At 60.2% G+C, this 21755-nt stretch overlaps 1 protein-coding gene across 3 annotated transcripts; it reads right to left on the reverse strand.

Annotated features, from left to right (window-relative positions):
- Positions 1–11334: 11334 nt before the first annotated feature.
- DMKN (dermokine) lies at positions 11335–19898 on the reverse strand. 3 transcript variants are annotated; one of them, XM_038766894.1, is made up of 16 exons: positions 19505–19898; positions 18839–18874; positions 18543–18605; positions 18181–18225; positions 17997–18059; positions 17850–17891; positions 17267–17332; positions 16082–16117; positions 14656–14703; positions 13730–13774; positions 13107–13154; positions 12954–12995; positions 12306–12374; positions 11750–11773; positions 11594–11637; positions 11335–11399 (listed from the first exon to the last, which is right to left on the reverse strand). In XM_038766894.1, coding segments are annotated over exons 1-16 (936 nt in total). In that variant the 5' UTR covers positions 19769–19898; the 3' UTR covers positions 11335–11398. The 3 variants fall into 3 exon arrangements, with proteins under 3 accessions (XP_038622822.1, XP_038622821.1, XP_038622823.1); XM_038766893.1 differs by lacking the exon at positions 11335–11399 and having other exon boundaries at positions 11494–11637; XM_038766895.1 differs by lacking the exons at positions 11335–11399; positions 11594–11637; positions 11750–11773; ... (2 more) ...; positions 13107–13154; positions 13730–13774 and adding an exon at positions 14176–14319.
- Between the last annotated feature and the right edge of the window lie 1857 nt (positions 19899–21755).

Consider the following 21755-nt stretch of genomic DNA (forward strand, 5'->3'; position numbering starts at 1 on the left):
GGGGAGAGGACGGGCTCTGTCGGTGGCACAGGCGGTTGGTGGCCTAGCTCGCCCCGCCTCAACGCTCTCAGACCACGTGCCCCGGCGCCCCGAGCTCCGCGTCCACTCACGGTGCCCGGAGACGGAGGGGAAACCGAAGGCTGCACGAGCCCTCACCTCCCGCTCCTGCCTCCCCCTTTCCTCCCCCTTTGTCCTCAGGGGCGTGGCTCAGTGGAAAGAGCCCGGGCTCTGGAGTCAGAGGTCATGGGTTCAAAAACCGACTCTGCCAACTGTCAGCTGTGTGACTCTGAGCAGGTCACTTCGCTTCTCTGGGCCTCAGTTACCTTATCTGTAAAATGGGGATAAACTGATCACTTTGTAACCTCCCCAGCGCTTAGAACAGTGCTTTGCACATAGAAAGCGCTTAACAAATACCATTATTATTATTACTGTTACTGGTTCTACCTCAGCCAAGGAGCCTGGGGCCTGGGAATAGGCCTGGCTCAAAGGGTGCGGATGATTGGCGGAAAACCTGCTCCGGGAAGAGATACCGTTGCCCTTTCAGTGACTGAGGAACTCCCCGAGTCGACCTGGAGGGGGTTAGGGGGGGCGGGGGGGTGGTGGCGGAGGGGAGGGGAGGGGAGGGAAGGGAGAGGAAGGGACGGGAGGGGGCGTCGGCTGGGCCTCGCGGAAAGTTGATCTCAGCCGGACGGGAGGCCGAGCCGAGCCGAAACCAGGCTGGTCTTAGTACAGTGCTCTGCACACAGTAAGCGCTCAATAAATACGATTGATTGATTGATTGATTGATTGGTCTGCGCGCTCCGCTGCCCCCTGCTGGCCGCCCGCTGCCACTGCAACGTGACCTCGCCCCGGTCGGTCTGCGCGCACCGCTGCCCCCCTCTGGCCGCTCGCTGCCTCTGCACGAGGCCTCGTCCAGGAGGCTGCAAGGGCCGAGGTCTCCAAGCGCCGCGGGGCTTGAGCGCACCGTTTCCTCCAATCAATCGAGTACACCCTTGCGCTGATTTTTGTACACTCAGTTCCTTGTGCAGCTATTTCTCTCCGTTATGCGGGCTACGACTATAATAACAACAATAATAATGACGCTATTTGTTAAGCGCTTATTATGTGCCAAACAATACTCTAAGCGCTGGGGGAGATATAGGGTAATCAGGATGCCCCACGTGGGGCTCACAGTCTTAATCCCCATTTTCCAGACGAGATAACTGAGGCACAGAGAAGTGAAGTGACTTGCCCACAGTCACACGGCTGACAAGTGGCGGAGCTGGGATTAGGACCCACGACCTCTGACTCCCAAGGCCATGCTCTTTCCACTGAGCCACGCCGTTTCTCTCTTCTCGCCTTTATTCTTCTGCTCCCACTGTTTGCAAATAATTTTTGTCTGTTTCCACCTTTACATGGTAAAGTTCTGCAAGGCCGAGAACGTGGGTCTGGCTTCGGCTGTATTATTTTCAGCCCCCTGCCTGATAGATAGGAGACGGGCAAGGACGAGGGCGTCTGGCGCCAACCCTGAAGCTGCACCAAGGCCGGCGTGGGGGTGGGGCCGGGCCGGTGAGGGGATGCTACCCGGAGGTGGGGGTGGGAGGAGCAAGCAGGGAGGGAGGGGCTCTGCCCCCCGAACTTGAGGCCCAGATCTGAGCTGCTGGAAAGGCCTCCTGCAGCTGGGCTGACTGGACTCTGACTGAAACACCTTCTCAGACCGCCGAAGGAGTCTGCGCCTTTAGCCCCGCGGGTGTCTCTGTGTTTCTCTAGCGGTGGGTGTCTGAGGTCTCTGGCCCAGCTCTCAGCCCCTCCCCACTGCAGACGGACCTGGCCCAGCAGCTGCTCCCCGCTTTCTGGTGCCTGATCTCTCAATCAATCAATCAATCAATCAGTGATATTTATTGAGCACTCGTTGGGTGCAGAGCACTATACTAAGCGCTTGGGAGGGACCGTCTCTATATGTTGCAAATTTGTACTTCCCAAGTGGTTAGTACAGTGCTCTGCACACAGTAAGCACTCAATAAATACGATTGAATGAATGAATCTGCTAACAGGGTTAGCAGATACGTTCCCTGCCCACAACGAGCAGCCGGTCTAGAGGTCTACGGGGGTCTTGGCTGGTCTCCGGCCCCGGACGCACCTCCCCCAAGAGGGACTCAAGCTCCCCAAATCACGCCAATTAGGGCAGAGGGAAGGAAGTCTCTTAAGCTCCTGGTGGACAGTGACTGTGTCTACTAACTCTCCCAAGTTCCCAAGCGCTTAGTACAGTCCTCTGCCCCCAACAAGCGCTCAGTAAATACCACTGACGATGATGACGGTGGCGATTGTAGCGGGGAACTAGAAGTCGGCAGAGAGAACATCCCTGGCCTTGACAGCGCTCGACCGCAGCAGGTCATTGCAGTCAGGCTCGGGGGCGGGCGGGGGCGGGGGGAGGGCTGCCTCTTCGTCTCCCTGGGTCTCTATCTCTCTGCATGGCTCTGCTTCTGAGTCTCTTTGCATCTCTCTCAGTCGCACTGAGTCTGCCTTTCTGACTTGCTCTGTCTCTATGTCTCTCGCCATCCCTCCATTCCCCACGCCCCGACTCCCCCACGGACCAGCGGCAGGTCTGCAAGGACATACGGACGGACGGACGGACAGCCAGATGTGTTCGATTCGGAGGGGGACACCCCTTTTATTGAGGTCCTGGAGGGGGTCATTAGGTTTCATTGGGCATCGGGGATTGCGCTCCTCAGGCCCTTCAGCTGCAGAGACAAGGAAAGGCGAGAGGGAGACGGAAGTCTGGGCCGCGTCCTCCCCTCCGGTCGCGAGGGCAGAGTCCCAGGGGTGCAGGGTTACTAGGGGAAGAGTTCGTCCCTTCCTCAACCCCCACCCCGTAGCCATGCCCGCCCTGCCCCGCCCCCAGCCTCTCCCCAGCCCTGTACCTTGGGAAAGTAGTCCCAGTTCAGGAAGGGAAATTTCCTCTTGATGGACTGGAAAGGACAGGGAAAAGAGGGGAAGGAGGAGAAGAGGATGACAAACCATGGCCCCCCTCCAGAGGCTGAGCTCAGGGGCAAGGAGCGGGGCTGGGGCCGGGGCCAGGCCCAGGGGGAGGAGTCCGGAAGGGGGCAGGGGCTGGGCCTGGCGGGGTCAGAAGGCGGAGTCCGAAAACGGGGCCGGTACCATGGTCAGGGGGCGGAGCCTATAAGCCAAGTAGGGCCTGGCACGAGAAGGGGGTGGGGGCGCTCACCTCGTAGAGCGCGTGCCAGTTGAGGAACTCACTCGGTTGAAAGACCTGCAGGAGAGGACCGTCGGTCAGGGCGGAAATCCGCCCCTTCCCCACGCCGCGACCCCTCTGGGGCGGGCAGCAAAGGGGAGCAGGGGGGCGTGGAGGGGGAGGGGCAAGGAGGTGGCAGGAAGGCAGTCGGCGAGCGTGGGAGCCCGCGAGGGTGGGGGGCAGTGAGGCCCAGAGGAAGCACAGGGGGGTCAAGAAAGGGGCATCCAGAGCCGTCGCCTAGGCACTTGAATGTTCATGAAGAAGGAGGGGCTGACTGGGATGGTAGCGGATATTCATGAGGAGAGTGGGGCTGACAGGTCGTAGATAGTGGTGTGTCCCGAGAGTCGCGGGGTGGGGAGTGTTTACCGCCCGCAGCCTGTCCACGTTCAGAAACTTGGGGTCCAAGTCCTGGATAGAGATAGGGAGATAGGGTGAGTGGAATCCGCAGGAGAAGGGTGGTCGGAGGCGCAGCTGAGGGGGGCGGGGGAGGAGAGCGGGGCTGGGGGCAGCGGGTCCGGGGATGGCGGGGCTTCAAGGCGGGGAGAGCGGGGCCGAGGGGAAAGCGAAGCTGGGAGGGGAAGCGGGGCCGGGGGGGGGAGCAGCGGGGCCGGGGACAGCGAGGCTGAGAGAAGCAGCGAGGTCGGGGGGAGTGAGGCTGGGATACCTGCGGTCCGTCCGCGTAGTCGGCCAAAGTGGTCTCTCCCTGGGAATGACAGATTGATCAGAGAAGATTCCAGTTTCTCGCCCTCTCTCCTCTCTCGCCCTCCCGGCGCAGGGCCGAGGCTCCTGGGGCCGGGGCCTCGGTAAACGCCCCCTCCCCATCCTTCACCCCGAGCAGGCTGCGGGCGTGGGAGCGGTTCATAACCGACTCTGCGCCCCAGTCCTGAGAGGGAAGCGAGTCCCGGGAGCGGGGGCTCAGAGCAGGGAAAGGGCCCGGGCTTCCCTGCTCCCAGCCCGCCACTCCCGCCTGCTGCTTCGAGCTACGCGGGGCGGACCGGAGCGGGCCGGGGCGGACAGGGGAGCACCGGGGCGGGCCGGGGGTGTCAACTGCTTGGGGGATTAACTCGCCGCAGAAGCGACAGGAACTAGGGTTCGTCCGCCTTGCCCGAGGCAGGGAGGCTGCGGGGCTGCGGACGGCCGCACCTGTCCAGCTCAGCTCCGAGAGAGGGGGTGGCGTCCCCCCCGGCCCGGGCCCCGCGGCCCGGGCCTCGCGTGCAGGCTCCGGGCCAGGAAAGGTCCCGGGGCTCTGTCGGGAGACGGGGTGGGGGGGGTCCCGCGGGGCAGGGACGGCTCCCCAGGGGTCCCCTCCCCGTCCCCGCGGCGGGCGGCCAGCCGGCCGGCCGGACTGACCTGCGCTGGCGTCCCCAGGGCGGCCGCCCGAGCCCGGGGCAGGCAGAGCAGGCCGAGCCCGAGCAGGAGGGCGGCGGGCAGCAGCGGCAGTTTCATGCTGGCGGGTCGGGATGGTGTGAGCGGCGGCCGCCGCCCCGCCGCTTTATCTCCCGCGCTAACGACGTGGGGGCCGTTCGGGAGGGGCCCCCCCGCTGACTCACCCGGACCGCAACACGCCTCCTCCCCGGGGCGCAGCGGGCGGGGGAGGGGGGCCGGCCCGCGTTACACCCGCTGGGGCTCTTTCCCAACTGGGCGCGGGGAGCCGTGGGGCCCGACACCCGGGATCCGGGACGAGAGGGCGGGGAGCGGGAGGGGAAGGGAGCGGGGGCGGGACGGCGGACGGGGGGGGGGGGCGAGTGGGCCGCAGGAGACCCTCGACCCCAATCCCGTCTCCACGACTCCTCGAGGCAGGGAGGGAGGAAGGAACTGGGGGGCGCACGAGTCGAGGAGCCCAAAAACCGGGGAACAGATCGAGGGGCATCGTGGGGGCGAAGGGTGGGGGAGAGACTGAGAGCCGGGGGAGGAGGCTGCGTGAGGGGAGGCCGAGAGACAGAGAGGTGGCCGCGGGGCGGAGACGGGGGAGACTGAGGAACGGAGGGCGGGAGATTGCGGGAGATCTCCCCCTTTTAGACTGTGAGCCCACTATTGGGTAGGGACTGTCTCTATATGTTGCCAACTTGTACTTCCCAAGCGCTTAGTACAGTGCTCTGCACACAGTAAGCGCTCAATAAATACGATTGATGATGATGATTGCGTGTTGGCGGATGAGGCCGCCCAGGGAAAGCGGGAGCGATTCTGGGGCAGAAGGGACTGAGGCCCCGAGGGACGGGGGAGGGGCCGCGGAACACAGAAGAGGGGCGACCCCGAGGGACACAGAGGGGCGAACCCGAGGGACGGGACCGGTTTGTTGGCCCTGGAACTTCCTGACCTCTTTCCGATGCAATGGCCTAGTATTGAGGAGGGACGGGCTACAGGGGTCCGCCCCCCAACCCCAGAGGCCAGGGCCTGCCCTCCCATGCCCCCTTTGCCTCATCCTCCCGCCCGTCCCTATCCCTGTTTATGATCCCCTCCCCCGCCGGACCGGTTTGGGGCGCGGAGGGAGCGGAGGCGGGCCCGGTCCAGACTTATCTGGGAGACGCGCCCCCAGCCCGCGGCCGCCCCGGCCCCCGGGTTTTCCCGGTCTGATTCTTGGGCGGAAGGAGGCCACAGAGGCAGAGGGAGGAGATTGGAGAGTTTGGGGGGGAGGGCGCGCCCCGCTCCGGCCCCACGAAGGAACCCAGGAGCCCGGCGGCCCCGCGAAGGCTCAGGCGGGGGGAGTCCTGGCTAAGGCGGAGAGGGCAGAACACGGGTTGGTCACAGTGTGAGCACGCCACCAGTGACACTTCCACGAGGGACCTCCTCTGCCCACGTCCCCGCCTGCCCAAGAACGTTCATTCATCTGTCCGAACGTGAGGGGTCAATTGTAGCGCGGGCGGTGACATGTCTCCGCTCTGGGCTCGGGGCGCCAGCCGGCCTGGCGATGAGGGACGGCTGCAGCTCACGGAGTCGGGGTCCACAGGCCCCAGGGGACTCTCTCAGTGGCTTTAAGAAGCAGCGTGGCTCAGTGGAAAAAGCCCGGGCTTTGGAGTCAGAGGTCATGGGTTCCAATCCCGGCTCCACCACTTGTCAGCTGGGTGACTTTGGGCAAGTCACTTAACTTCTCTGGGCCTCAGTTCCCTCATCTGTAAAATGGGGATGAAGACTGTGAGCCCCACGTGGGACAACCTGATCACCTTGTAAATTCCCCAGCGCTTAGAACAGTGCTCTGCACATAGTAAGCGCTTAATAAATGCCATTATTATTATTATTATTATTATTATTATTATTATTATTATTTACCCTCTCCGAGCGGTAGCTGATGAGGTGGTACGGTGGGGGTGGGCGGGGGGAAGGGGGGGGGCAGTTGGCAGTCAGATAAATGCTCCAAGCAGCCCTTCAAATCGGCCCAACTCGACTGGTCGCCGCCTGTGGGCAGGGCCCTGGGCCGGGAGCCTGTCAGTAAGTCAGTCAATCGTATTTACTGAGCGCATACTATGTGCAGAGCACTGGAATAAGTGCCTGGGAGAGTACGATGTAACACTAAACAGACACATTCCCTGCCCACAATGAGCTTACAATCTAGGGGGAACTGACTCAAGACAGAGTCCCAGGCCCGGTTAACCTACCGGAGGCCAGTTCACCTACAGACAGTCTGCACCAGCCACGACATGTTCATAATTGTGGTATTTCTTAAGTACTTACTAGGTGCAAGGCACTGTCTTCATTCATTCATTCTTTCATTCATTCACTCATTCAATCGTATTTGAATTCTGTGGGCAGAGCCCTGGACCGGGGCCCTGCTGGGGGCAGAGCACCATCTGGGCGCCTCCCGTATGCAAAACGCTGTCCCAGAGGCGGGTGTAACTATCTGCTGATAATAATGATAATGATTGTGGTATTCGTTAGGTGCTTATTATGTACCAGTCACTGTACTAAACGCTGGGGTGCATACAAGCAAATCGGACTGGGCACAGTCCCTGTCCAACGTGGGGCTCACAGTCTCAGTCCCCTTTTTACATATGAGGTAACTGATGCACAGAGAAGAGAAGTGACTTCCTCAAGGCCACACAGCATTCATTTATTCAATAGTATTTATTGAGCACTTACTGGGTGCAAAGCACTGTACTAAGAGTACAATATAACAACAGACACATTCCTGCCCACGATGAGCTCACAGTCTAGAGGGGAAAGTGGTGGAGCCAGATGATGGAGCCTGGATTAGAACCCATGACCTTCTGACTCACAGGCCCGAGCTGTATCCACTGCACCCTACTACTTTATTATTAAGCCCCTGCGAGCATCACACGCAGCGGTGGCTCAGAGAAGGCGGATTTTGTTTGCTTTACTTAATGCTATTTGTTAAGTGCTTACTTTGTGCTTGGCACTGTACTAACTGCTGGGGGTAGATACACGCCAACTAGGTTGGACACAGTCCATGTCCCATATGGGGCTCAGTGTCTTAATCCCCAATTGACAGATGAGGTCACTGCACACCAGAGAAGCGAAGTAATTTGCCCGAGGTTACACAGCAGACAAGGGGCGGAGAGGGATTAGAACTGTCCTTCTAACTCCCAGGCCTACTGACTCCCAAGCTCGGGCTCTAGCTACTAGGCCACACTGCTTCTCAAGAAGGCATTAGAGGCGCCTTGTGCTGTTGAGGGCCTGATACCCCTCCATTTCCCCCTGGCTCCTGCCTCGCAGAGCGGCTGCTGGGCACAGCGGGAGTGTGGGTGGCTCTATGCGAGCCCTCCCCACTGCTGCCATCCCAACTGGAGCGCTGGTCGGTCCTGCTGGCGGCGGGGAGGGGACGACACCGTCCCCTTCTTTGCCATCCGAGGCAGAGGCTGAGCAGGGCTGGCCCCAATGGCAGGAAGTCAACAGGGGGGTGGCGGGGGGCGGGGGAGGGGGGTCCGCCAGGGTAGGCATCAGCGCCAACCAGATCCTCACACTGAAGCTGACCCTCCTTATATAATGGCATTTATTAAGCGCTTACTATGTGCAAAGCACTCTTCTAAGCGCTGGGGGTAGATACACGCCAACTAGGTTGGACACAGTCCATGTCCCATATGGGGCTCAGTGTCTTAATCCCCAATTGACAGATGAGGTCACTGCACACCAGAGAAGCGAAGTAATTTGCTCCTTGGGGGTCGGCTGTCTGCCGGCGGGGCGGCCGTGCCCCCTTCCCTCGGAAGGACAATTCCTCGTGGGACTCGTTACTCCCCCGCCTGGACTGTCAACTCCTTGAGGGCAGGAATTGTGCCTACTGACCCTGCTGTACTCTCCCGACCCCAGTGGGCACTCGATCAAAATGGCCTAATGATCTTTCCATCTATTGCCCCTCGTCCCCCTCTCCATTCCCCTCATCTTACCTCCTTCCCTTCCCCACAGCACCTGTATATATGTATATATGTATATATGTTTGTACATATTTATTACTCTATTTTACTTGTACATATCTATTCTATTTATTTTATTTTGTTAGTATGTTTGGTTTTGTTCTCTGTCTCCCCCTTTTAGACTGTGAGCCCACTGTTGGGTAGGGACTGTCTCTATATGTTGCCAACTTGGACTTCCCAAGCGCTTAGTACAGTGCTCTGCACACAGTAAGCGCTCAATAAATACGATTGATGATGATGATGATGATATTTAATCGAAAAAATTGAAATCAGTCATTCAATCATATTTATTGAGTGTTTATGGAGAAGCAGCGTGGCTCAGTGGAAAAAGCAGGGGCTTGGGAGTCAGAGGACGTGAGTTCTAATCCCGGCTCCGCCACTTGTCAGCTGTGTGACTTTGGGCGTCACTTAACTTCTCTTGGGGCTCAGTTATCTCATCTGTAAAATGGGGATTAAGACTGTGAGCCCATGTGGGACAACCTGATCACTCTGTATGCCCCCAGCTCTTAGAACAATGCTTCGCACATAGTAAGCGCTAAACAAGTACCATCATCATCATCATTATTATTATTATTAGATCAGTGCATGGCATATAGTAAAGTGCTTAACAAATGCCATTATTACTAAGCGCTTGGTACGGTGCTCCGCACACAGTAAGCACTCAATAAATACGATTGAGTGAATGCAGAACACTGTACTAAGCGCTTGGGAGAGTACAGTGCAATAATAAGCAGACACATTCCCTGCCCACAACGAGTTTACAGTCTACAGAGAGAGACATTAATATAAATTAATAAATAAATAACAGATGTGTACGTAAATGCTGTGGTGCTGCATGTGTGCAGGGGGTGATGAATCAAGGGAGCAAGTCAGGGAGATGCAGAAAGGAGTGGAAGAAGAGGAAAGGAAGCCTTAGTCAGGGAAGACCTCTTGGAGGAGATGTGTCTTCAATAAGGCTGTGAAGGGCCATCTACACCCACTCCCTTGGAGAACTCATTCTCTCTTACAGCTTCAACTACTATCTCTGAACGGATGGTTCCCAAATCTACGTCTCCAGCCCTGATCTCTCTCCTCTACAGCATCAGATTTCTTCTTGCCTTCAGGATATCTTTACTTAGATTTCCTGCAGACATCTTAAACTTAACATTCCCCAAACAGAACTCCTCATTTTCCAACTCTAAACCTGACAACGACTCCCGCCGATTTTCCCATCACTGTTGACAGCACCACCATCCTCATTGTCTCATAAGCAAGCAAGCAAGCAATCATTCATTCATTCATTCATTCAATCGTATTTATTGAGAGCTTACTGTGTGCAGAGCACTGTATTAAGCGCTTGGGAAGTACAAGTTGGCAACATAATCAAGAAAGGAAAGAATTATTGTCTTTATCCTCGACTCATCTCTTTGATTCAATCCATATATTAGATCTGTCACCAAATCCTTTCAGTTCTTTAAATTATGTACAGATATTTCAATTATATGCTATAAATTACTTATTTATTCATATTAATGTCTGTCTCCCCCTCTAGACTAAGATCGTAGGCAGGAAACGTGTCTGCTAATTCTGTTGCATTATCCTCTCCCAAGCTGTTAGTGCAGTGCCCTGCACATAGTAAGCACTCAATAAATAACATTGATTGATTGATTCTACCTTCACAACATCGCTAAAACCCACCCTTTCCTCTTCATCCAAACTGCCACTACGCTGGGCCAAGCACTCATCCTGTCCCGCCTTGACGACTGCGTCAGCCTCCTCGTCGACCTTCCTGCCTCCTGTCTCTCCCCACTCCAGTACACACTTGAATTTTCTCGGTTCTTCCTGTTCCTGAGTGCTGGCCGCCCTCTTTCTAGACTGGGATTCCCCCCCGTGGGCAGGGAATCCCATTCTCTCATTCCATATTGTTTTACCGGTCCCCTGTGGTCAGCACAGTTCCTGGTACAAAAGTAAGTCCTCACGAACGAACGAATGAATTATTATTATCATATAATAATATATCGTGAATAATAATAACGATAATATACATGTCATCACACAGCCTTGACCACCCACTCGCAAGGGAGATGGACATGGGAATCCCAAGTGGACGAGCAGGGCCCAAATCTCGGGATCCCGGGGCGGGAGGCGGAGGGCGGAGGACGGGGCTCGGCCCCAGCTGGTGTGCCATCGTGTCACTCCAGCTCACACACGGCAAGATTCCAGCGCCTGTGCCTCAGTTTCCCTCTTGGCACCTTGCTCGTGCGCGGGCGGGGCTCGCGCCCGGCCTGGCTGGGGGTCCCCACCCCAAACCCCCGGATTGCAGCCGGAGCTGGGGAGGAGCCGGCGCCGCTGGCGTGAGTCACTGGCGATCTCCATCAGGTCCGTGCCCTGCCCCGGGCTCCCGGCCCTGCGAGCCTCCAGTCCCCGGCCCGCCCGGCCCCCCACCCTGCAGAAGAGCCGCCCCGCCCCGCCTCGACTCGTCCCGCCTCATCCCGCCCGGAGAAGAGCCGAACCCGGGCGTGTTACAGGGAGTCGAGTCACTTTATTTCTACGTGGCCCAGAAACAGGGAGCAGGACCGTCACACCGTCAACAGTTGCCCCCGTGCAGGAGGGCGGCCCGTGCCCCGGCGGGGGAGCCGGGGGAACCGGGGGAGCCGGGGGAGCCGGGGGAGCCGAGGGAGCCAGGGGCTGGAGCCGGGGACCGAGGAAACACGGTGTTTGGGCGAGTCGGGAAGAGCGGGTCGCAGCCCAAGGACACGGGTCGGGGACAGGTGGGAGATGGGCAGCCGCTCGGGGATCCGGCGGGAGCGGGGGAGGCGCCAGCTCTAGGGGAGAGGACGGACGGACGGAGGGAGGGAGAAGACATTTCAATTCCCCGACCTCCCCTTCTGTTCCCAGCCTGGCCCAGTTCCCCCAGCCACGTGCCAGTCCCCTTCGGGTCGAAGCCTCCCCTCCTCCCCATTTTCGGGGGGAGCCCGGCAGTTCGCTTCCAGGCTCCCTCACTCCCTCTCTCACCTACCAGACCCTCATCCACCGCAGCAAGCCCGGCTCCGCCCGGGTCGCCTGCAGGGAGAGAAATCGCTTGAGGCACTGGGGGACCCGGGGGTCCCGGCCCCACTCTCCCTTGTCGTCGTCCCCCCACTCCACCCCCAACCCACCCCGGCCTCATACTCACTGTGGAAGTTGCACCTGACCCAGCCTGAGGGACGGGGGGATGGGGAGAAGGGGAAGGAAAAATCTGGTTCAGTCCCCCTCCCCCACCCCCACCCCTTCGCCGATCAGATCTCTCCCACGGCTCGGCGGGAGGCCTGCGGGTCCTCCCGGCCAGCCCGCGCCCCCCACTCCACGCTTCTGCTTCATTCATTCATTCATTCAATCGTATTTATTGAGCGCTTACTGTGTGCAGAGCACTGTACTAAGCGCTTGGGAAGTCCAAGTTGGCAACATATACAGACGGTCCCTACCCAACAGTGGGCTCACAGTCTAGAAGGGCTGTGCTTCCTTCCACTCTCTGTCTCCGGAGTCCACGCTCTTCCTCCCCCCTCAGATCGGATTCTCCCAACTCCTCCGGGAGATAACGGGGACCATCAAGGACCCCGGGGAGGGAGTGGTGACTCTCCCCGCCGCCCCCTCCTCCAGAGGGAGTCCCGGGAAGCTCAGGGAGGCTCGGGGACCCCGGGGGCTCCGGGGACGCGGGACCGCCCAAGTGTGTGGTGGGGAGCGGCCCTCACCTTGAAAGGGGTCGGGTGGGGCTGTTGCCCTTTGGAGGTAGTGCGGGCCGCCGACTGCAGGCCGGAGACCTGGGCCGGGAGACAGTACTGCGTGAGCGGCCTCGCCCTTTTCCGGATCCCAGAGCCACGGTCCAATAATAATAATAATAATAATAATAATAATAATAACATTTATTAAGCGCTTACTATGTGCAAAGCACTGTTCTAAGCGCTGGGGAGGTTACAAGGTGATCAGGTTGTCCCACGGGGGGCTCACAGTCTTAATCCCCATTTTACAGATGAGGTATCTGAGGCACAGAGAAGTTAAGTGACTTGCCCAAAGTCACACAGCTGACAATTGGCAGAGCCGGGGTTTGAACCCTTGACCCCTGACTCCAAAGCTCGGGCTCTTTCCACTGAGCCATGCTGCTTCCCATCGGACGGCAAGGGGTAGAGGGGCAGAGGGGAACGGGGCAGAGGGGCAGAGAGGGGCAGCGGGATAGGGGACAGAGGGGCAGCGGGGTAGGGGAGAGGCGCCCACTGATTAACCCTTTCTCTCTATCCCAACTTCTTCCCACTGCCGCCAAATTCTCGTCGAGGGAGGGACGATCGGGACGCGGAGAGGGTGGGGGGAGGGAGAAAGGAGGAGGAGAGGAGGTGGGGACTTACCGCCGTGTCGGACCGTTTTTGCAGGTCTAGAGAACCGTTGTCCTAGTGAGAGCACAGACGGTGTGGGCCGGAGGAGGGGGAGGATTAGGAGGGAACTCATCCCTCTCATTCCGTTGCCTCCATTCCCCGACCGCTCCTCCCGCCCCATCTCACCTCTGAGATGATTTTCCAATTGAAGAAAGGAGTGTTGTGCTTGAAATCCTGCGGGAAGAGATGGGGATGGGAGTTGAGGAGGGGGTGCTGCGGGGCGGTCAGGAGAGGAGGCCCCTGTGGTGGGACGCGGCCGGGGAGGAACTCGGGGTTGGGGCCGGGGATGGGGAGGGGGCGGGGGGACAGGCGATGATGGGGCCGGGGTTTGGAAGGGAAGGTGGGACAAGGGATGGGGCCAGGCCGGGCCGGGCGGGGCGGAGGGACGACGAGGGATGGGACGGGGGCTGGGAAAGGGGACGGGACAAGGGATGGGATAGGGGGTTAAGCAAGGAACGGAATGGGTTGTGGGGCAGGGGATGGGGCGGGGGGTTGGAACGGGCAATGGGGAGGGAGTGGGAGAGGCGACGGGGTGGGGTGCGGGGCAGGGGATGAGCGGGTGTGGAATAGGCGATGGGGCGGGATGTGGGCCAAGGAATGAGCGGGGGTGGAATAGGCGATGGGGCGGGATGTGGGCCAAGGAATGGGGCGGTGGGTGGGGGAGACGATGGGGAGGGGTGTGGGGCAGGGGATGGGGTGTGGGGTGATTCCAGCCACCTAGGAGCGGGTCTCTGGGCCGGGGCTCCTACCTCCCACAGGCGGCTGAAGTAGAGCATGACCCTGGTGCCTTGTCGCTGCGGGGCGGGAAATACTATGGCACCCATCGGTCCGAGCCACCCGACTCTTTGCCCCCACTCTCCCAGCTCCCCCAGCTCCCCAGGCCCCAACCCTGCCCCCTTCCCGGGCCCCCGGGCTCCGGTTCGCCCGAGGGGGAATCGGATTCGGTTGAGGCTGCAGGCCGGGGCGGGGGCTAGGCCGGGCCCGCGGGGGCTAGGCGCGGGGAGGGGAGGAGGAAGGAAGGGGCGGAAGGGAGGGGGTCCGGGGCACGGGGTCTGGGGCCGGCCCCTCTCTGTATCCTTTTCGTTACTCTCCATCCCCTGCTCCTGTCTCCTCCCGCAGTGCCTCAGTATCCCCCCAGCGCAGTACCCGGAGCGGAGCCGGTAAGGAAGGAGCGGAGACGGCATGGGGGAGGGACTTGAGGTTTATTGAGGGGGCCAGGGGTCGTCGATTAGGGGTCTCGGGGGTCCAGACCATGCCCCGTGAGGCCATGTACATTGCGCGATTCCCTGCCCGAAGCCGGGGGACCCGGGGGGGCCAAGGGGCCCGGAGCTGCCTCGTCCTGAACGAAGAGAGAAATCGCTGCGGAGGTGGGAGGCGGGGAGCGACCCTCGGACGGCTCGCTCCTCAACCCACCCCTCTGCAGGCTCTGGCCCTCAAACTTCCTGCTTCTGATCCCCCGTCTCCCCTGCTCCATCAGCTCCGATTTATTCCCGCCTTCCCCCGACCCCCGGCCCCTTGGCCTTCCAATCTCCACTAATTTGCGCTTCCCGCCCAGCCCTCAACTCCTTCACTATCCTGCTCCAGCTCTTTCCCCTCGGCCCCCCGACAGCCTTCGGCTCTTGCCCCCAGACCTCCAGGCCCCCAAGCCTCCAGATGCCCCAGACTCCGCCCCTACCTTGCTGATGGAGTCCCAATTGATGAATTTGAGCTTGGACTTGAAGTTCTGCCGGGAAGGTATGGAAATGGATTTCGGGTGCAGGGATGGACCAAGACACCAAAAGACGGAAAGGCAGGCAAACAGACACCCAGGGACAGAAAGAGACACCAGGAGGGTCGGCCCCGGGGGAGGACCCTCGCTGATCTCCCTGCCCCTTCTCTCTCCCCACTCTCGTGCTTCCTCTACTCTGCTGCCAGGATCACTTTTCTAAAACACGGTTCTGTGCACATCTCTTCAGTCTTTAAAATCTTTTAATGGGTGCCCGTTCCTCTCGACACCAAGCAGAAACTCCTGATCGTCGACTCCAAGGCAGGGGATCAGCTCTCATCCCCCTCTACCCATCTTTGCTCCTCTTCCATTGCCCCTGTGTTCTCACGGTCTGCTCCTCGCCAGCCGAACTGCTCACTGTGGCTCACTCTCGTCCCCTGTGCCGTCAATTTCTTTCTCAGGCTCTTCTTCCCGCTAGGTACTCTCTCCCCATTCACAGCCAGCAGGCCGTTGCTCTCCCCATTCAAGACCTCTAGACTGTGAGCTCCTTTTTAAATGGCATTTGCTAAGTGCGTACTATGTACCAGGCCCTGTACTAAGAGCTCAAGTTGGACACAGTCCAAGTTCCAAATGGGGGCTCACGGTCTTAATCCCCATTTTACAGATGAGGTCACTGAGGCACAGAGAAGTTATGTGACTTGCCCAAGGTCATGCAGCAGACAAGTAGTGGATCTGGGATTAGAACCCAGGTCCTTCTGACTCCCAAGCCTGGGCTCTATCCACTAGGCCATGATGCTTTCCTTGGGGGCAGGGAATGTGTCTAGCTACTCTGGAGCATTGTACTCCTCCCAGCACTTGATACAGTGTTTTGCACTCAGTAAGCACTCAGTAACTAGTATTGATTGATTTATTTCGAGATGACATCTCCTCCAGGTGTCCTTCTCTGACTAATCTCTCATCTTCTCACCCAATTCCCTCCCTGCCCCCGCTACGGTCAGCTCAGCTCAGCACCTCCGCATCACCAAGGCATTTTAGTGCTCAGCCCCTACGCACTTTGGTGCTCACCTCCCCCCACCCCCAGCACTTATGCCCATATCTTTAAACTCTGATGCTTCTTTCTACCTGAAATGTATTTTAGTGTCTGGTTCCCTAACTAGATTGTAAACACTTTGAGGGCAGGGCTTGTGCACACTCCCAAGTGTTTAGTACAGTGTTCTGCACGGAGTAAGAGTTCAATAAGTACCACTGGCTGATTGGGAGACGTGTCCCTGGTTGGACAAGGTGGAGACGGCGGCACAGAGAGGTGATGGGTGAAGGGAGGAAGGAGAGGCAGGGGGAACCACGGAGGAGGGCGAGAAGACAGGGGGAAACCACACGGAGGGAGAGATGCACTCACCTTCCAGAAGGTGTCAAAGTTGAAGAGTCCAGGAGTCTGTGAGACAAAGAGAGGTCAAGGGGTCAGTCCAGCAGGGTGAAGCCGGGGCCGAAAGCCAGGGGGTGGTAGGGGGCTGGGGGAACGGGGGAATGGAGGGCACGTACGCCAGCATGGAGCCCCACCGGGCTGGATCCCCTGTGCACCTCCGCTTCACTCCGGCCTCCACCAGACTCCGCCGCCTCCGATCCCTGGGGGACAAGCCAGGGCTGACCCAGCACCCCCCGACCCCGACCTCCCATCCGCTGCGGGAATGGGACCCCCGGATCCATCCGATCCCCTCCAACGGGGAGTTGGGCCGCAGCTCGACTCCTTCCATGGTCGTGGACCCGAGGCGAGCCGGACCCTGGGACGCCCATCCAGCCGCCGGCTCCAGGAGACTTGGGGCGGGCTGGCTGCTCCTCTACCCACTCTTCACTTCCCCTGTCCTTTCCTGCCCTGCCCTGCCCTGCCCGCTATCAGGCAAGAGTGGATGTCGGTTTATTATTATTGTTATAATAACAACAACGACAACATTGTGTTTGTTAGCAATTACTAGGTGCCAAGCACTCTACTAAGCGCTGAGTAGAGACAAGATAATCCGGTTGGTTACAAACCCCTGTCCCTTACGGGCTCACGATATGGAGGAGGAAAAACAGGTATTGAATCCCTATTTTACAGCTGAGGAAACTGAGGCCCAGAGCAATTACATGGCTGCCCAAGGTCCCACAGCAGGCAAGTAGTGGGGCGGGTGATGAGAAGGTGGTTTCCTGACTCCTAGGCCTCTTTTTCCTCTAGGCCGCATTGCTCCTCCAAGGGTCCTTGGTTAGGGGGCGGGAGGCGCTTTTCTTTGCTAACCTTCTGCTCACCACCACCACCCCCACACCCCAGGCAGGGGGCACTCAGAGTAGCTCTCCCCAGCCCAGACCTTGGCACCCCCAGTGATGGGAAAGCTCATGAGGAAACGGGGCTTGCCCAAGGAGTTGGCCACCTGCGGCTTCAGTAACGAACCTAGGACCAGAGCTCCCTTGTCCTGATTATCGACTGAACTGCCTTCAGCTGGTTCAGGTGTGCGAGGGTCCCCGCTACCTGATGCTCAGGGGGCTCAGGGAGGCTCAGGGGGAGCGACGTGGAGGGGCGGTGGGCTGGGACGGCAGGGGCAGGACTCACGTGGAGGCCTGTTCCAGATCCCCCGCTGGGGCCTCGGGCTGAGAAGGGTGAAGGAGACCCGGTTCCCTGGGGAGAGGAAGACATGGGACTCCGCTCGTGGCCCCTTCCCGGTTTCACCGCCACCCGAAATGCGCTCTGGTCACCCCGGCAATCCCCCCCGCCCCCCAGCCGGGGGTATAATAATAATAATAGCATTTACTAAGCGCTTACTATGTGCAAAGCACTGTTCTAAGCGCTGGGGAGGTTACAAGGTGATCAGGTTGACCCACAGGGGGCTCACAGTCATAATCCCCATTTTACAGATGAGGTAACTGAGGTCCAGAGAAGTGAAGTGACTTGCCCAAAGTCACACAGCTGACAATTGGCAGAGCCGGGATTTGAACCCATGACCTCTGACTCCAAAGCCCGGGCTCTTTCCACTGAGCCACGCTGCTTAGGGGCCGTTCTTGGAGGGAGCCGGAGCCTGGGGGGGAGGCGGGGAGGGGCAGGAGGGCCTGGGAGCAAAGGGGAGGGGGCCAGCCAGGGAACCGGGAGCGGGTGGGGGTGGACAGGTGGCCGGGAGCGGGATGGGGCGGGTTTGCACCTGCGTGGCGGCCACACGGTTTTCGTTGTTCATATTCTCGCACTGCAGAGTGTCAGAGAGAGGTTGGGGGAGGCGGGTCAGAGACCTGGTCTGATCGAGCACCCCCATCCCCCCGCCCCGACCCGCCCCGCAAAGGAGCGAGCGAACCTCAGGCCTGGCGTTGGCGGCGGGGGGACCGGCGGCCGTGGCCGCCGAAAAGGACGACAGTGTCTGATCAGAGCCGGGGAGAAAAGATTATCAGAGACCCCTAGCTCCTCGGATGCTCCCCCTCCTCCGGCCCCGCCCCGTCCTCCGCGCCCCCCTCTCCCTTTCGCTCCCGACCAGCCCTCACTGGATTTCTGATTCTGTCTCCGCCGGAGGTCTCCGTGCTGGTCTCCTGTAAGAGGCGAAATAGGGGCGGGCGATTAGGGGCGGGGGTTATTCCAACGCGGGCGGGGACGGAGGTGCCGGGCGGGGAGTTGGGGAAGGAGTAGCCCAGGGCCAGGAAACGAGAGGCGATGAAAGAGAGGTAGGGTCGCCCATCCCGAGCGCCGGTCTTTGTTGCTCCCACCCGCCATCCGGCCGCCTTCCGCTCGCCCCACCCTCGGTCCGGCTCCTCCCCGACCCCCCACCCTCGGTCCGGCCGCTTTCCTCTCCCCCGACCCCCGGTTCGGCCGCCTCCCCGCCCCGCATTGAGCAGAAGCCTAATCGCACCCGATAGAAAGCGTCGGGCCCCAGGCTTGGTTTGCTGACAGTGGCGGGCACGGGTCCGGATCCCTACAGAAATAGGGAAACAAAAGCACGGAAAGTCAGGGAGAGAGATACAGAGACAGGTAGAGACCCAGAGTCTTATGGGGTCTCAGAGACTGCCAGAACCAGAGAGACACAGGGACAGACGGAATCCAGGACAGTCGATCCCGAACGAGCGGACTGAAGGCAGATACACACACCCACCACTTCCCCTGTGCCTCCGTTTCCCCACTGGCCCCGAACAAACCCAAAGTTCTTACCCCAGCGCTGGTCTCAGCCGCGGGAGAGTTGACGCACTAAGGGAAGAGAGGGGTTTAGAGACCCGAACCCATTTCCTGCCGCCCCTCCCGGTCGCCCCTCGACAGGTGCCCTCGTCTTTCCCTCATTTCGAGGGTCTTGATTTGAGGAGGATGCGGAGCGGAGGAGAGCCGGAGGATGGTAGGTGTTGGGGGATGGCGGGAATGGGTGGGGATGGAGAAATGTGGGGGTTTGGATCCAGTGGGGAGTGGCGGGGGCATAGAGGATTGTAGGGGTGGAGACGGCAGGCGGATAGGGGGCTGGGGGGGTGGGGTCCGGGGGGGGAGAGGGGAGCGACGGACGTGGAGGAGGTGGCGGCGATTCAGAGAGGGTGGGAGTGAGGATGGGAGCGAGGATGGGGGCCGGGCTGCACATCTCACTTCCAAGTCACCCCGGCGCCCCCCGCCGCCTGGAACCGCATAGGGGGTCAGACCCTGGGGGTCAGAAAGGGGTCAGAGCGTGGTCGACGATTCCGGGGGTCACGGCGGGGGACGGAGGGGACATTCGGGGAGGCAGAGATAGCGATTTGGGGGCAGTGCCGACGGAATGCCTGAATGACGTCAGAACCTCCCCTGCCCTTGTCCCCCACCCGCTCCCCCCTGCCTCTGGCCTCCGCCCCCGACACTCACGTTGGTCTCCCGGCGGGGGCGCGGGCCGGGGGGGTCCCCCAGAGCGGGGCTGCTCCCCGCCGCGTATCCGGACTGGCCCAGGGCACTGCCCAGTTCCCGCACCCCCAGGCCGGCCGAGTCGAGCCCGGCCAGCTCGCCCCCCGGACTCCCGGGTCCCTCGGGCCCACCCAGAGAGGCGCTGCCCGTCTCCCGGGCCCCGAGCAAGAGGGAGAGGAGGAAGAAGGGGAGGAGGAGGTGGGGGGGCCGGGCCCGGGGCGCCTTCATCTCCGACTGTCTCCCCTTCCCTCTGGCCGTCGTCTCGGTCTTGGTCCTCGCTCGCTCGCTCCCTCTGCTCCTCTCCTCCTCTCTCCTCTCCTCTCCTCTCCTCTCCTCTCGGCTCGGCTGGGCCCAACGTCCTGCGGACCGCCCGGCAGCCCCAGCCTTATAGCGGGGGCCGCCGGGGCCGCGGGAGCCGCGGGGGCCGGGCTGAGTCAGGGCCAAGATGCCGATAGGGAAATGAGCGGTAATTGGCCATCCCGCCCCGCCCCTCCCGGCGTCCGTCCGTGGCGCAACGGGGCCGGGCACGGGGGTACCGAGCCTGGGGGGCCGAGAGGGCCAAGGGGCCCCGCCGATGGAGGAGCCCGGGGAGGGAGGGTCCCGGGGGCGCCAGGCCGGACACACAGACCCGGTGGGTCGCTCCGCCCCCAACCCCGGGACCCCGGCGCCCCGCGCACCCCGCCTCGGCCCCTACCTCCGGGCCCGGGCTGTCCCCTCCCCTTGGCCCGGCCACTGTGGTGCGGGAGCGGGCGGGAGGGCGGGCCGGGAGCGGGAAGGAGGGCGGGTCCCTCCTCGAGGACCCGTGGGTGGGCGGGAGGATCTGGTGCGTCTAGTTTACCTGGGTCACGGCAGGAGACATGTCATCATCATCATCATCATCAATCGTATTTATTGAGCGCTTACTGTGTGCAGAGCACTGGACTAAGCGCTTGGGAAGTACAAGTTGGCAACATTTAGAGACAGTCCCTACCCAACAGTGGGCTCACAGTCTAGAAGGGGGAGACAGAGAACAAAACCAAACATATTAACAAAATAAAATAAATAGAATAGATATGCATAGGTAAAATAAATAAACAAATAAATAAATAGAGTAATAAATATGTACAAACATATATGCATATATACAGGTGCTATGAGGAAGGGAAGGAGGTAAGATGGGGGGATGGAGAGGGAGAGGAGGGGGAGAGGAAGGAGGGGGCTCAGTCTGGGAAGGCCTCCTGGAGGAGGTGAGCTCTCAGTAGGGCCTTGAAGGGAGGAAGAGAGCTAGCTTGGCGGATGGGCAGAGGGAGGGCATTCCAGGCCCGGGGGATGACGTGGGCCGGGGGTCGACGGCGGGACAGGCGAGAACGAGGTACGGTAAGGAGATTAGCGGCAGAGGAGCGGAGGGTGCAGGGTGGGCTGGAGAAGGAGAGAAGGGAGGTGAGGTAGGACGGGGCGAGGTGATGGACAGCCTTGAAGCCCAGGGTGAGGAGTTTCTGCCTGATGCGCAGATTGATTGGTAGCCACTGGAGAATTTTGAGGACATGTGTGTGACGTCACTGCTACCCCCACGGGAGGGGGCCTACAATCCGACTAAAAATAACCCTCCCTCTACCCCTGTCCCGACCCTTACCCTTGTCCCCATTCCCTCCACTCTCCCCTCTGGGGAAACAGGCTCAAGGAAGAGAGGAAAGTCAGTAAGGGACAGGGCCCAGGCGATCCGACCCCCAGCCCCTTCCCCATAAATCTTGGAGTCTCTGTCCCCCAGCTGCCCTAACTGCAGCTCATCAGATGAGTGGTCTCCTCAGAGGCAGGGAAATTTATCTCTCTCTTTGTGTCTCTGTCCCAAGGGCTGATTACTGTCTCTCTATCTTTCTGTGATTGAATGTCTCCGTCTGCACTTCTGGGTCCTCCTGACCCTATTCCCCATTCCATCCCACTCCCCCTGAATCTCTGAATCTCCTCCTCGGTGGGATTTTGGGGGCAGGGACAGGTTCTGGGAGAGGGACTGGATGCTGGAAAAAGGCTGGGGGCTGGGAAGGGGCTAAGGACTGAGGCCTTGGACTGGGGAGGGGCTGAGGTGGGACAGGGGTTGGGATGGGCTGGAAGTATGGATGGGGCTGGGCCAGGGGCTGGAGGCATGGATGGGGTAGAGATCCAGGGCTGAAGGCATGGAAAGAGCTTGGGCAGAAGGGAGGGAGGAGTGGCATGGGGGCTAGTGGCTGGGATAGGGGCT

This window comes from Tachyglossus aculeatus, chromosome 26, assembly GCF_015852505.1.
Source record: "Tachyglossus aculeatus isolate mTacAcu1 chromosome 26, mTacAcu1.pri, whole genome shotgun sequence".
In the NCBI taxonomy this organism is placed as follows: domain Eukaryota; kingdom Metazoa; phylum Chordata; class Mammalia; order Monotremata; family Tachyglossidae; genus Tachyglossus; species Tachyglossus aculeatus.